The sequence below is a fragment of the Propithecus coquereli genome, unplaced genomic scaffold (assembly GCF_000956105.1).
Source record: "Propithecus coquereli isolate 6110/MARCELLA unplaced genomic scaffold, Pcoq_1.0 Scaffold44, whole genome shotgun sequence".
NCBI classification, from domain to species: domain Eukaryota; kingdom Metazoa; phylum Chordata; class Mammalia; order Primates; family Indriidae; genus Propithecus; species Propithecus coquereli.
Genome location: NW_012150174.1, coordinates 12,248,529 through 12,263,177, shown reverse-complemented (window position 1 = coordinate 12,263,177; position 14,649 = coordinate 12,248,529). Strand labels below are relative to the sequence as shown.

Genomic DNA, 14,649 nt, shown 5'->3' with positions numbered 1-14,649 from the left:
CAACAAGGCTCAATTTCTACAACCACAAAAAAATGCTAAAAGAGTAAGTGTATGAGTGAGTAAGTTAATGGGTGGATGAACGAATGAAAAGAAAAAATCTGGATGATTATGCATTGTGTTACTCTGGGGAAAGGAGTGACACAGTATTGAGAAAGGGGGATATTTTACCATTTTACTTGAAAATTTCCATATTTGAATTTTATTGTCATTTTACTTTTATATTTTAGAAAACTTAAAAATATTTTTTTAAAGCACTTGAAAATTAAACCAAGCATTTTCTCTTTGGTGATAACTATTTCTTTAATTTGCTTTTTTTTTTTTAAGAGAGAGGGTCTCGCTATGTTGCCCAAGCTGGACTCGAGCTGCTGGGCTCAAGCGATTCTCCCTCCTCAGCCTCCTGAGTAGCTGGGCCTACAGACACACACCACCATGCCCAGATAATTTGCTATATTTTAAAAAAAAGAACAAATGTGGTCTTTAGCCCTAGTTCACATTCTAAATATACCACCAAGTCTGAGGTTTGATGTTTTTTCTTTTAACTGATGAGCAAATAGCCATATAATACAAATATTTTGGAATAGGTTTATGTTGGGAGAAATAAACAACCCAATGTACTTAGCACAGAAGTAATCTGATACATCACATTTAATTACGTGCATCAGCCTCGAGGGCAGAGATTGGACTACATGCATTTTCACATCCCAGACCTCACAAAGTGCGTGCGCAGTGTGGGCCCTCAGGAAATTTATGTTGAAAGAATTGATTATGAAGCTTCATAGGCATGATTTTGGTTACTCCTATATTTACTTTGTCAAACTAAGATTTTCTGGGCAGGCTGAAGGGAGAGGAGAGAACTAGGTGCAGGGAAATGCCCTCTAAGGGAAGAACAGAAACTGAAGGGCAAAGGAGTGGACCAGAGAGTACGGAAGCAAACGGATGATTTGTGGGGACAGCCATTGCTTCTCCTTCCCCTCTGCCGCCAGCAGGGAGCTGGGTCAAACCCTCCTTCTTTAGTCAGGGCAGACACTGCTCCTGCAATAGGGAACCCGGCACCACACAGCAAACCGGAGCCTGCTGCTTGGAAAGCTCCCACTCCTGTGGAATTCTGGTCCTCACCCCCCATCTCTCCCCAAAGGGAAAGGCCCAGCCACCTGGGTTTCTTGAGGCCAGGTCCCTAGGAACCAGGAGGGCCTGGCTTGCAAGGCGAGGTCATTTATTTACAAGAGAAAAACGAGGCACGAAGACATGGAACAATCCATCCGCCTTAGTGACCAAATAGATCCCTACCCTGCCTCGTCTTGTGGAAGCAATCAGGGCAGGGAGGTGGGTGGGGTGACCTTCCAGAGCCCAATCTGTGCTTCTAAAAATAGAAGCATCTCTGGAGAATTGAGAAGGGGAGGGGAAGCTGTGGATGTTGAGGGCAAAAACCTGACTCCCCAGAGCATTGTCAGTATGAAGCTGTATTAATTACACACAGGCACCCAGCTCGATAACCTCAGGTACCTCTCAGAAATTGAAACTAAATGAAATGGCTTTTTTCGCCTTTCGGTTACACTCTCCCTGAACTAAAAAGGAGAAAGAGAATCGTGTCTTCTGACCTATTTGAAGGGCTGCACGCTGCCTGAGGAGATGTCTTCCCCAGGAGAGGGAAATGGGGCTCCTTAGGGGCACACCAAAAGAAGGGAAGAGCTGCCCAAGTGGGACCCAGGAGCAGGCGGCGGCGCCTGGGGGCCTGGGTCTCCGCTCTTCTCATCCTGCGTGGAGTCTCCTCAGGACTAAGCCGGTGGCCAGGCGTGGCCAGGGCTGTGGATGTGCGGGGTCACCGGGCGCCGCTCTTCCTGTAGCTCCGTCCCGGGGGCTCCGTGTGGACCGTGGTAGGGATATGAGAGGAGGCACGCGGGGGGCTCCGGGGAGGGTTATTAAGGCTGTGGGATTCCTGCCCCGGGGGCTGGGTCCTGGGCTTCTCGGCCCACGTGAGGCCGTGCCGGGCTGTGTGTGGCTGGATACCTGGCGGCAGAGGCCCGGGACGGCCTCGCAGCCTTGCCATCTAAAACCGGACTGAGGCGCTCGCCAAGGGCAGGGATTTCTTCTTCTCCACGTGACTGACGTGAAAGGAAGAAAGGGATTCGCGAGCTGAGCCTCTTGCACACCAGGCTGGAGACGCTTCCTCATGCCTCAGTCTGTGCTTTCTCAACAGGACAACGTGGATCTGGGAGAGTTGATGTTTTCCCTCTGCTATCTTCCAACGGCTGGCAGGCTGACTATTACCATTATAAAAGCAAGGAATTTAAAGGCCATGGACATAACAGGAGCATCAGGTGGGACATTCTCAAAGTCACACTTCCTCATAAGGTTCTAATGTAGTAGTACCTTATGAAGTTTCTAGTATAGTAATAAAGCAAATTGACTCTGGAATCAAACTGCCTAGGTTCAATCCCAGTCCTACCACCTAAAAGCTGTGTGACCTTGGGCAAGTCACTTAACCTCACTGGGCTTCAGATTCCCATCTGTAAGATGGAGGTAATAGTATCTGGCTCATTGGACTGTTGTAAGATTGAGTGAATACATATAAAGCCATAAGAACAGTGTCTGGTATATATTAGCTGGTACACATTGTTAGCTATTATTATTATTGTTATTATCATTGGCCCTCCCTATCTGCTGGTTCTACATCTGTAGATTGAACCGACTGTGTATCAAAAATATTCAAGGGGATAAAAAAATAACAATACAATAATACAAAATAATTCAAATTTTAAAAACAACACAGTACAACATCAATTTACATAGTATTTACATTGTATTAGGTATCAAGTAATCTAGAGATGATTTAAAGTATATGGGAGGATGTGCAGAAGTTGTATGCAAATACTGTGCCATTTCATATCAGGGACTTGAGCATCCTTGGATTTTGATATCCCTGAGGGGTCCTGCAACCGATCACCTGTGGATACCGGGAGATGACTGTGTTCCCTCTTGGGTCTTCTCCCTCACCATAATTAGGAATTAGGCCTGCAGTTCGTACATGGTATAGTTTATCTGATTGGGTCTTTCCTCAGATATCACCATCCCAGGCTTATTGAAGATTGAAGACAATCCTATCTCCTTAGTAAAGTGAACTATGCAGTTTGCCTTTTCCGGAGAATCAAGCATATACACTTAAATTCTAAACCCTAACAAAAAATGCCTCAATTTGCAGTTCCTACTGTGCAAATTCACCACCCACCTCTGCAGGGGCTCCCCAGATGTGATCACAAAACACCCAGTACACACTGGCTCACAGTCACTGAAATCAAAGAGTATCAGATGCAATATATTCTGCATCTTACGCTCCAGTGTTTTTCCAAGGAGAAAAAAAGATGTGGGCCCTGTGGCCCACTAAGTCCCTCCTAGGCAGTGTATAGGCCAATGCATGGGCAATGCGTGGTTATGCAGGTGCAGGGAGAAGAGGAACTCCCCACTGAGCAGGAGGATGGTGAGGTAGCTGGTGGGACCAGACAACCCTGTCTGGAGCAGAGGCCAGCCTTGCCACTGTCACCCCATCCTGTGCTGTACCACAGGCAAGCCTGTGTCCTTTCTGTCCCTGACAAGCTGTACTGCCTCTCCCTTTTCAACACAGCTGCAGGCCACTCTGGGGGCTTGAGGTCCCTGTACTTAAGGAAACCCACCCCCAGACATTCTCCCTGTCCTTTAGGAATTCAGACATTCTAAGAGTCTAGGAGTTCCCTTTCTTAAAGACTTGATCTTTAGGAAAAGATTCCCTGAAGTGGCTCAGAGTCAGTCGGGGGCCCTGTTTCCCAAGCCTTGGAAATGCCTCTGTATTTCTCTTCCTGTCACAGCCAGGCGGGTCTCGAATTCTGGCTGGAATGTTTTCTAATTCAGTAACAGATGTTTTCACACTATTTTTAAATTTCACACATTTTGAGGAGACAGTATCCTGTGCTTTTTCTTGAATGAAAGACTTAATTATCTTAACTCTAGTTGCTGCCCAGATAGCACATTAACGAAAATTCCCAAACTCCAATCCACTGGCAGGACATACCCTAGTCCATAAAAACCCCCCATGACATAACCTCTGGCCTAAATCTATGTTTATCCTCACAGTACTCCTGCTTCTCATGGTCTGTACAGATCCCTACGTGAAAGTCTCGCTGATGTGTGACGGCAGACGGCTGAAGAAGAGGAAAACGTCCACCAAGAGGAACACACTGAATCCTGTTTACAACGAAGCCATAGTCTTTGATGTCCCTCCTGAAAACATTGACCAAATCCACTTGTCCATAGCGGTCATGGACTACGACCGGTGAGATACCTGGACTCTTTCTCAGTGCCAGTGCGCTGTGCCTGCGGCAGGGAGGGCAGGGAGGGAGAGCACAGCCATAGATCCTCAGCTGGTGTTCCAAGCTGCAGGGAGTGAGTCCAACCAACAGCATGTGGAAAGCAAACTGGCAGGAGTCACCTCCAAACCATGCTTTAGAGTCAGGTTACAAAGTGCCTCTCAGCACTCCCATTCTTTCCTCCCCCTTTCTTATTTCTTTCTCCTCCTCCATCCTCTCCCCATCCCGACCTCATCCGCTTTTCATATCTTCACACCTCCTAGAATCTCAGCTTGAAGAACTGTGGCCCCACAGGACTTACGTGCTGCTGGGCAATCCTGATTGCCCTTCCCTGGAAAGATTTCACTCAAAACAGCAGAATGATTACTTTAGCCAGATCGTCAATATTTCTAAATACGTAACTTCAATCTTTTTCCTTCTTGAAATATGTTTAATAAAGATTATTTCCATCCACTTAAGTCTGAAAGCAAACACAGAGATATTCTCTTAGAAATGCTAGAAACAGTATGGATGACAAGGTACATTAAAATGTATAAGATGCTCGACTTTTTAATTAATACAGCACAGAAGAGATATTTATAGCCTGAATTGTAGCCAATTGTGTATTTAAAGGACAGATTTGAAAAACAGTCATTTTAATATGCAAAGGAAGTACCAACAGGGAATTATACATGTTAAACCAGTCATTAGAATGAAATGCAAAGTCTCTTTTTAATTGGAAACCTCCCACGTGGTCTGGGCACAATTATAAAAAAAAATTATTCTGACTTCTAATATAATCTTATGAATATTATTTATAGTTGAAAATTTTCCCACATAGCTCTGAAATGTCAGTGAGGCAGCTTCAGTGACCCGAACACTCTTTCCAGCAGATGCCTGCGTGAAGCATGACCGTCTTCCAACCCGAGGAACACATGGGTTGGCTCAGCTGCCCATGAGTGACAGCCCATGCTGAGCAGTAGACCTTGTCCCATCTCCTGTGGGCAAAAAACAACACCAATAGTGTCAGACCCCAGGAGGGGACATTGCCCATCAACTGTGGAAACCTAGGCCAGCAATTTTTAAGCTATTGCCAAGTTTCCTGCATCGACAAATCTGATTATGTGAGCTCTGCCTCAATTTAATTCTCAGTAAACTCATGAATCTGGCCTGGAAAAATCCATGGCAGAATTCATGGGGCCGCTGCATGCATCTGATTTTAATGAGCATAGATTCCAATATCCTTCACACTACCTCCCGACCTTGTCTCCCCTTTATGTCCTACAAATAAATAGGAGAAAAATGACTCGTCTTTACAGGAAGGAAAAAGAAAGAGAGAAAAATATGTGAGTTTGGATCCCATGGAGTTAAAGGATGGGCCACATTATTCTACTTATGCAAAGGACTTTTATCAAAAACTGCTAACGAAAAAAAATATTGTCCAAAGAAGGGCAGGGAAAGTTTAAGAAATATTAGCCCTAAGGTTAAAGGGGCTAAGTATCCTGAAGTTGGGTTAAAAGCAAAGCTGGGCTTGGAAGGAAAGAGGGAAGAGCATAAGATGGCAACAAGGGAGATGGGGACAAGAAGACCAGGAGCCTTCGCCACTCTGCCCCTTTTATGGGCTCAAGACCCACGGCTACCAGACACAGAACTGCTCCCTCACTCATCCTTTGGTTGCCTCTTGTGAAAATTTGAGCAGCCATTAGTGCAAGAAACTCCTTGCTGATGGCTTCCTTTTCATTGCATGCATTTGGAGGCCAGCCTAGCTGCAGAATGAGAGGCGGCATCCTTAACATGCATCAGGGCATTCTTTGAACATAAAGTTCTTAGGAACCAGCTGACCATGTCAGTGTTAGGAAAGCTGGTGTACGATATTGGAGTCCAGGTTCTATTGGCTATCAAGCTTGGCTGGCTTGTAGTTTTAAATTAGGAGTGAAAAAACCACTTTCCCAATTCTCCACCAGTTTAATTGAGTAGCTGTTGCTCTTATATACCAAAATTTTAAGAAAAAACTATTGTGGGCCATTTTCACAGTGTAGGTCACAATGAGATCATCGGCGTGTGTCAAGTAGGCAACGAGGCTGAGAGGCTGGGCAGAGACCACTGGAGTGAAATGTTGTCATACCCTCGGAAGCCCATTGCACACTGGCATTCCCTGGTGGAGGTAAGACCCTACCCCCACGTGCTTCACTTTGCAGTAAATGCTTTACTGTCGAAATGCAGGAGCCGGCAAAAGTATGCATGCACCAGGGCCTATGGTCATAGATGGTTTCCCTGGTTGCATTTCCTGGGGCTGTTGGGACTTTCATTCAATCTGAGTTGAATCTATGCTCCCCACCAGTCAGGTAGGTTTTGAACACTCATCAGGGATCATTGTTCACTTTTGATTGTCTTTAGAAAAATCAAGATTCTCTGATTCTGTGTTATGACTTGGCATTTGGAGAGCATCTGCAAGACCTGGTGAGTATGGAGTTTCACTTCATAGCGTGACTTGAGCCTGAACTCAGAAAGAACGTGAGACTGGGAGAGAAGAGGCCTGGATTCTAGGACTGGCTCTGGTACTAACCTATGATTCTGGGCAAATTGGTTGGTATCAAGTTCAACTACATATAATAAAAACCAAAAACAACAAAGTACAAAACAACAAGTGAAATGGAAATGTATTTCTCTCTTACACGCAAAAGGTCCAGATGAAGGTAGTCTAGGGTATATAGGGTCACTCCATGATCAACAGAAACCTAAACTTCTTCTATCTTTCTGCGTCACTGTCCCAGTATGGCTTTTTTCCTTGAAGTCACCCCACTGTACAATATGGCTGCTAAGCTCCAACCATCACATCTTCTATGCCATAAAAAGGCGGAAAGGGGCAAGAGCCAAAAGGACACGCATTCCTTTTTAAGGGTTCTCTTTGAAGTTTCATGCAACACTACTACTTACATTTAATTTAGTCACATGAACATGTCTAGCTTCAGGGCAGAGTGGGAAATGTATTCTTTTTGTTGGGTTGCAAATATACCCAACTGAAAACCAACATTCTGTCTTCAGGGAAGAAGAGAAGAGCAGATACCTGGAGGTATATGGCCATCACTCTGCCACTTACACCTTCATTCATTCACGCCTTCCTCCGTCACCTACTTCTCATTCCTTCTCCGCCATTTACTTTTGTTCATTGACTCACTCTCTTCTTTACTAACTCATTCTCTCAAAAATAATTTGTGGTCACTAAGTAACATTTCTTAGGTTCAAATGCCATAATAGGTACATGAAATACAGATGTGAATTAGAAACTGTCCCCTCCCTTGTAGACGTATAGCCCATAACAGAGACAGAAGATGGTGTGTAAACTTATCATTAATGTGCACAACCATAAGTGTTCTCATCCATGTGAAGTGCCACAAGAGCACAGAGGAGAGAAGTGTTTGTTTTTCTTACAGGAGATTGTCTGTGAAACATCTCTCCCTCCTGCTCTTGGGAAGTAGATAACCGAGCTCCCGGGAATAGGGAAGCCAGGAAGCAGGCAGCAGTTATTTACAAAGGGCACGTGGGTTCCAGGCAGAGAACTTTCCTGTATTCTCCCCTTGGGGGCAGCTCCGTTCCCTGAAAGGCCGCCCTGAGAGGCAGAGGCCAGAGCCTAGCCCAGTGCGGGCTCCTGTGCCATTGTAGTTGGGTGAGTCAGGTTGCAGTAAAAATGCAGGGTAGCTGCGGAGGGGCAGAGAAGTCCAAACCCAGGCCTGGGGACGAAGGGACATCTTTTCCGAAGATGGGCTGGAAGGCGAGGGCAAGACCGGGTTTATGGACTGATATTAAGCATCAGGGCCTCTGGGTGTGTCCAGGGAAAGGCTAAGCCCTAATTTGCAGGTCTCTAGGACAGCTCTGCCCCTGGGCCATGGAAGCTAAGACTCTTTCTTTCCTGGACTCAAAATTAATTCCTGAGAGAAACCCACAGGGTCTATGAGCCACTTGAGAAGGAGCTGGGACTGGTGCCAACTGAACTGTACCTCATTTCTTCAGCTCCTGGTGAAATTCTCAAGGGAGTCTATCCATGGACTCATTAAATTGCCCGGGCCTGTCACTAGCCGTGGTAGTTACAGCAGTTGTAGTAGACATTTTTCACTCTTACACGTTATTGCTGACTTTAATTCTTACATGTAATTAGGAGTGTTGAAGAGTGTTGAAACTCTGTGCTTCTCAGGAAACGGGAAAGGGGAAGGGCCTGAGGATAGGGCTGTGGTGTGGGGCTGAGAGATGACCCCTGATCCCTGCACAAGCAGTTCTTTCTTGGTGACCTCGGCTGGGAGTAACCCTGGGCAGGGTGCTCCATCCTGGGCCCTGAGCGGCCACACCTGCACATGTTAACGCAAACAGGAGCGTAGGAAGCAGGCCTTGGAGGCTTCTTCCCTCACTGCTGAGGAAAAAGCGTGGTGGGACTTTGGTCACCTGTCCCTCAGTTAGTCGTTAAACCCCAAATGCTCAGCTTTTTGCAAATCCATGTTCAACAGTTATATAAGTGAAAAATAAAAATAAATGTCTTTAGAGTTAAACCACTGAAACTTGGAAGTCATTTGTTACAGCAGCTAAAATTACTTTGGCCAATACAATGGTTATTTCTCAACTGTTACAGCAGAACTAAGGAAATGAAATGCCTGTGCCCCTTACACGAAGGGGAAACCAAAGGAGGCTGCCCCTTCCCTGTTGCTTCCTGTCTCTTTGAAGTACATGCCCCGGACTCCAGATCCATCCTGAGAGGGGAAGTGATACTTTCCCTTTTAAAAATAAACATGTAACTGGCAGAATTGGGGCAACGGAACCAGGTGAGATGAAAAGCAGTAGAGGGAGGGTAGCCATGCTTTGCTGTGGCTGTTAGGGATGGAGGAGGCGATAGGCAGAGCGGTTGGAAACATTCACTTTGGAGTTGGATGGGCCTAGATTCAAATCGCTGTGCTGCCACTTGCTAGTTGTTTCTCCTCCTGAATCTCAGTGTTCTCACCTGTAAAGTGGCCATAACAGTTCCTGTCCAAGAGTGATGGTGAAGATTAAACAATCTACTCTATGTGAAATGCAGCGCCATGGCTGGCACATAATAAATGCCCAGTAAAATCCTCAGTTACAATCATTATTATTATGTCCACATTCTGAGGGGCAGCCGTGTGTCCCAATGGGACTGTGTCATGCAAATAGATATCATCTGTAATGTTTGTCACGGAGAATAAGAGAAAGGCTGAGGATCCCCCACCTCTGCACCCCAGGGGGGGCCATCATCTCAGACTGGAGGAAGGAGTCCTCTAGGACTTGGCTGGGCCTAGATGTACATATTTAAGTTCTGTTCTGTTTCCTTTTTTCCTTGGCCTTGAAGGTAAGTTGCTGCTATACTCTCTAAGAACCTTTTAAATTTCTGCTTTGAAACAAAAACAGCAGTTAAATCCCAGTGCCCTTGATAAGTGTGCATGTGTGTGCATATTTGTGTACACTTGAGTGTGTGTGTATGAAAGAGAGAAGGGGAGGGAGAGAGAATGGATACTGGGGAGATAGGGGTTTAGTATGAAGAGAGGCTGACCTGGCAGAAGCTCTTCACTGCTGGAGACCAAGGGGCCAGGTTAGGACTGAACCGTGAGCCCTACAGAGATCTGGCAGCCTGCTCAGGTTGCATTCAACACACCCTGACCTTGCCAGAGCAGGTGGCAGATGGAGTCTTCAAAGCCAGTGAGTTAAAAAATCCGTTTCTCTCACAGGGATTCTGGAAGGCTTCACTGCACACTCAAAGGTCAGCCAATATGACTCCCGTGCCTTGGAAAGCTGTGCAAACTCCCCCAGAGCAGGCTGCCTGGGACTTGGGGATAGGAGTGTCCCCTGCACGGGGCCTCAGGAAATGACAGGGCTCTAAGGGCTCCCTTACCACAGCGCCCTCTCTAGAGCTAAGAGAAGATGGGGTTGGCCTGGTCGAATCACAGCACCTTTCCTCCCTCCTGGATGTCGAGCTGACCGACGTCATGAGCCTCGTGGAAGCTAATAAGAAATAGTTCCAGGCTTTCTCACTGCCCTAGTAGCGCTGTATAACCTTTGTATGAACAAGTTGTCAACTTGGTTTGACAGGAAGACCAGACAAAGACACTATTTGGTTAAATCAAATTTTGCTTTTCTTAAAGAGGTAGAAAAAAGAGAATCCAATCAGAATATATAGTAAAGATCACAGCAACATTGTCCCGATGGGCAAAGTTGTAAGATTTTAAACACCAATGTCCTACTCAAGGTGTGCTCATTTGTGGATAAGTCTTCCCCCCTCCAAGCCCAACTTTGTACATACAGGTGCATGAGGCTAAAAAGGCTCTGCTCCAGTCTGGCTGTCTGCTAGGACCAGCGCATTGAGCCTGCTGCCCACTAACCTAGGGTTATATCATGCCCAGCATAACCAGAGGACGGTTATGGCACAGTATGCCCTGGCGTGAAAAGAGTCCTGATTTATCACCCTCAGCCTCCTACAGGGTATGAACATAGAGCTGTAGGGCTACAGCAAACGTCAGTTAACCAGACTTGTCCTGGGGTCACACTAGCAGCCCCTTTAAACTGTCTCCATACATCATCTATCACATGCTCAGCAGAGCCTATCTGGGGTCTTCAAGGTCCATAGATTCCCAGGAAAAGGCATCTGATTACCCAAGGTTTGATTAGTTGTCCACCCCCAGTCTATTTTGTTGTAGGTCCAGGGTCATAGAAATGTGACCTGTCAGGGGACAGCATGGAAAGGGAGTGTCAAGACGTGGCAGGCATGTGTGGGTGCAGCGTCCCCTCCGTGTTGTGGCATGTTCCCCCATAGCCAGCATGACGTCTCATGTCTCAGGGCCTCAGAGAGCAAAATGTTTGCTGTGGATGGAAACTGAGAGAACAATAAACATTGAAAGTACATTACAATAGTGCAAGAAAATATAAATATCTTTGTTATCTAAGACAGGTACTGTCTAGATAAGGAACAAGTTGGAGGGGTGGGGGGAAAGAATTAACTTTATCTTGCTCATTAATGGTTCTTAGTCCTTTCCAGTTTATCTCGGTCTCTTTAGGATGAATATTCAGTCACATGTAAGGCTCAAATTCCCCACTAGAACTATTATTTTTTCTCTTTCTTCCTAGAGGTCTCATCTCTCCTTCCTCCCTCCCAGGCTGGCGTGTAGGTAAAGGAACACAAAGGCCCTCGTGGCATTGGCTGGCACTGGGCATGTTGTCTAGATTCGATGCCCGGGACAACACGATTTACAGACAGTGAAAATGCTACCCCTGTTACATAGGTATTGAATTGGTATTTGATGCATGAACGAAAGAATGAATGAATGAGACATGTAATGAAACAAATTGTATTCTTCTAGTTGTAAATTTCCAGAATTCCCCATTTAGCAGACGACAAAGTAAAAGTTATTTCAGGCAAGATGTAAAAGGTATTGAGAATGAATTTGCAGTAGGCTGTTCAAATGGAGATGGCCCTTATTGAGCTCCAAGTTTTGATTATCTTTTCTCCATTTAGGAAAAAAATATGAAAAGGGGGCTTTTCCTTCCTTGGTTCCCATTAACTTTTTATCTGACGACAGTGGCTTTGTACCTTGAATACAATTGAGAAATATTCAAAACAACGGAGGCCCAGTAATAAATCAGGAATGTCCTCCTTGAGTTGATGAGTGTGGCCAGGTCCTAGAGCTCTTCAGTATCTCCTGTCGGGAGAGAGAGGAAGCACACAGAAACCCCAATGGTGAATAGCAGACTGCTGCACCCTGAATGACAACTAATTAGGAGGGGACAGGACTTTAGCCCACAAGTTGGCTTTTCTGACCAGGGAAATATTTCAGTAGCAATTTCATACAAGACAATGATTTGCCCCACCTACCTGTGAAGATAAAGAAGAGAAAAATAGTGGGGAAAAAATTTTTTTGGACAAAATGAAGCGCCTATTTTTGAGATTTTCTTTTACCAAAAGAAAAAACAAAACTATTTTTAATGGTGAGATTTAGCATGCCAGTGTCCATAAACATCTCCAGGAGCACTGAAGCAAAACCGATTGCAAAGAACATAAAAATGTGCTATGTGTTTGGGATCTGAAAACCATTAACAAACCTGTTAGGATTTGTGCCAACTGATATAAGTGGCCAGAATGCTGTTTGGACAGGCAGGCATGGTGAGTATCAGTGGGGCATTGTGTTTCCAGCTGGTGCAGGGAATGGGCAGCAACCAAAGCCAAGACCATTCACACTTTCCCAAGTAAGTCTTCTTTCTTGTATTGAATTATCTGCAGAAAAGAAGGATGTTAGGCATTTTCTCATCTTCAGCTGGGATGAGTGACCTTCCCAAGTGACTTTCCAAAGGTCTGTAGAGATAGTAATCATACAAAACATAGGAGTACTTAGGGTAAACACCAGAGGTATAAAAGATAACAACAATGTGATAGAAGATAACATTTCTGCCTGAACAGAAAGTCAACTGCATCTTGACTCTCCTCTCATTCACAGATGACCTTGTTCCAGTAGTCACTGGCCTGGAGCATCCCTGCTACACACTTGAACAGTTATTAAATAGGAAGGTAGATGACAGTGGGCTTGAGCCGTCAGCTGTCTCCATCTCCAGGAATGGCATTCAGAGGCGACTGCTAAATAGGCCTATTCTTTCCCTGCAGATAAAATGAATCAGAATGGTTTATGCCACTGTCTGAAAGAGCCACACCCCCTTCTGATAGTCTGGGAGGAGGATTTTTTTCTTACATGACTAAGGATCTGAATGATGAGTGCTCAGATACTTTACACATTGATAGTAAGTGTTCAGATGAACAAAGTTTACTAGAGAAATGTCATGAAACCAATCAAGAAAGTAAATGTCATCCAAAGAGATTAAGATTGCCCTTCTGCCTCTCTCACAGGTCAGTGGCCACGAAAGAGTTAATAGCAGAGGCCTTGAGAAAGCTGCTCTCTGTTATAGAGAAATCCCTTTTAGCTACAGTTGCTGCTGCCAGAGGAGATACTTGAAAGCAAGAGAGGGAATAATAGGGAAGAAAAGGACTTTTGAATCACATGGGAGTCTTCGAGGACTACTCAGCCCAGATGTTCCTCTTACCGCTTCAAGCCAATAATTCTCTAAAGTCCCCAAGCACAGATGTAGCTTCCTTCACTGTCTTTATAGATTATGTTTGAATTCATGGGAACCCAGGAGATGATCCTGCTGAGTCTGAACTTCCTCAGTAGCAGAACAAGGGGCAGAATTAATAATGGCAATAACACTGGATATACATAGCTAAGCCCTGTGTTGAGGTGGATGGTCTCCGAACTTTAAAAGAGAGTCCTTGAGCAACTGCAGGCAAAGACGGATAAAACTCCTTGATTAGAAAATCAGCTACAAAGACCAAAAGAGGACTCCATGAGCTAGGGAATAATGGGGAACCAGGACTAGGAAAGAGGAAACAGATCTGGACCAGATTCCAGGCTACATCCATCCCCATCCTAGAGAGGAGAGCTTGGAAGTTAAGGATTGAGCCCCCTCCGCCAGCGCCACCCCCTCCATGCTCAGAGAATATTAGGTGGCTTCTGTTTTTAAGGTTGCTGCTGAGCGGGATATGCTTGCTAAATAGCTATTGAGTGGGATGGGGTGAGAGGTTGTTCTATAAACTTCCTTCTACATGGTTCAAGAAGCTGAAGAAAGAGTAGGTTTGGAAGAGAGAAAAGTGCTGGTGCAGCAGCCAGCCATAGGAAAAGGAATTTGGTGGCCTTGCGGGGAGGGGAAGTTGGGGGTAGTATTTTCAGTAGGATTGACCTGGATTTGCATTTGGATTGTGAAATGAGAACTTGCTGAGTCTGGCCCTAGACTGAAGAGTTCATAGTGCTCCTACATGATTCTATATTATTTGTCATCTGCTGTTTACATGGGTGTATATGTACAAATTTGAGTTAGTTCTCAGCAAACATAAGCATACACATAAAGGCTTAAACTACTTGTCCAATACAGTGATGTACAGTTATTTTTGCTGAACTCTTTCCAGAAGTCAAATCTAATTTGAAAACTAAATGTTTAAAGCAGACAAATGCAAGAGCTACTGTGATCGAGGCAGACAACAACTGAGGAGAGCGAGATTTACTCAACGAGGAAGGCATGACCCAGCTAAACCTCCTGGTGGACACCCCAGTTGTGCTGCTGCGACTAGTGTCTGACAGGAGGAGGAACCTAATGCCAGCTCTGCCACTTAGAGCTGCTGAGCTTGAGCAAATTACCTTGTCTCTCTGAGGATCAGATTCTTCCTCCATAAAATGGGATATTAGTATACAGTTTGAAATAACCGTGTGTGGATAAGCAAAGAATAGAACATAAAGGA

The 14,649-nt window shown here is 45.2% G+C and overlaps 1 protein-coding gene across 1 annotated transcript in view; it reads left to right on the top strand.

Moving 5' to 3' along the window:
- Positions 1-14,649, top strand: part of SYT9 (synaptotagmin IX) — a 178,494-nt gene that overhangs the window by 127,751 nt on the left and 36,094 nt on the right. The window contains exons 4-6 of the mRNA XM_012654271.1: positions 2,198-2,318; positions 4,132-4,303; positions 6,351-6,480. Of these exons, the coding sequence (XP_012509725.1) occupies positions 2,198-2,318; positions 4,132-4,303; positions 6,351-6,480 (423 nt within the window). The remainder of the gene's footprint in view (positions 1-2,197; positions 2,319-4,131; positions 4,304-6,350; positions 6,481-14,649) is intronic.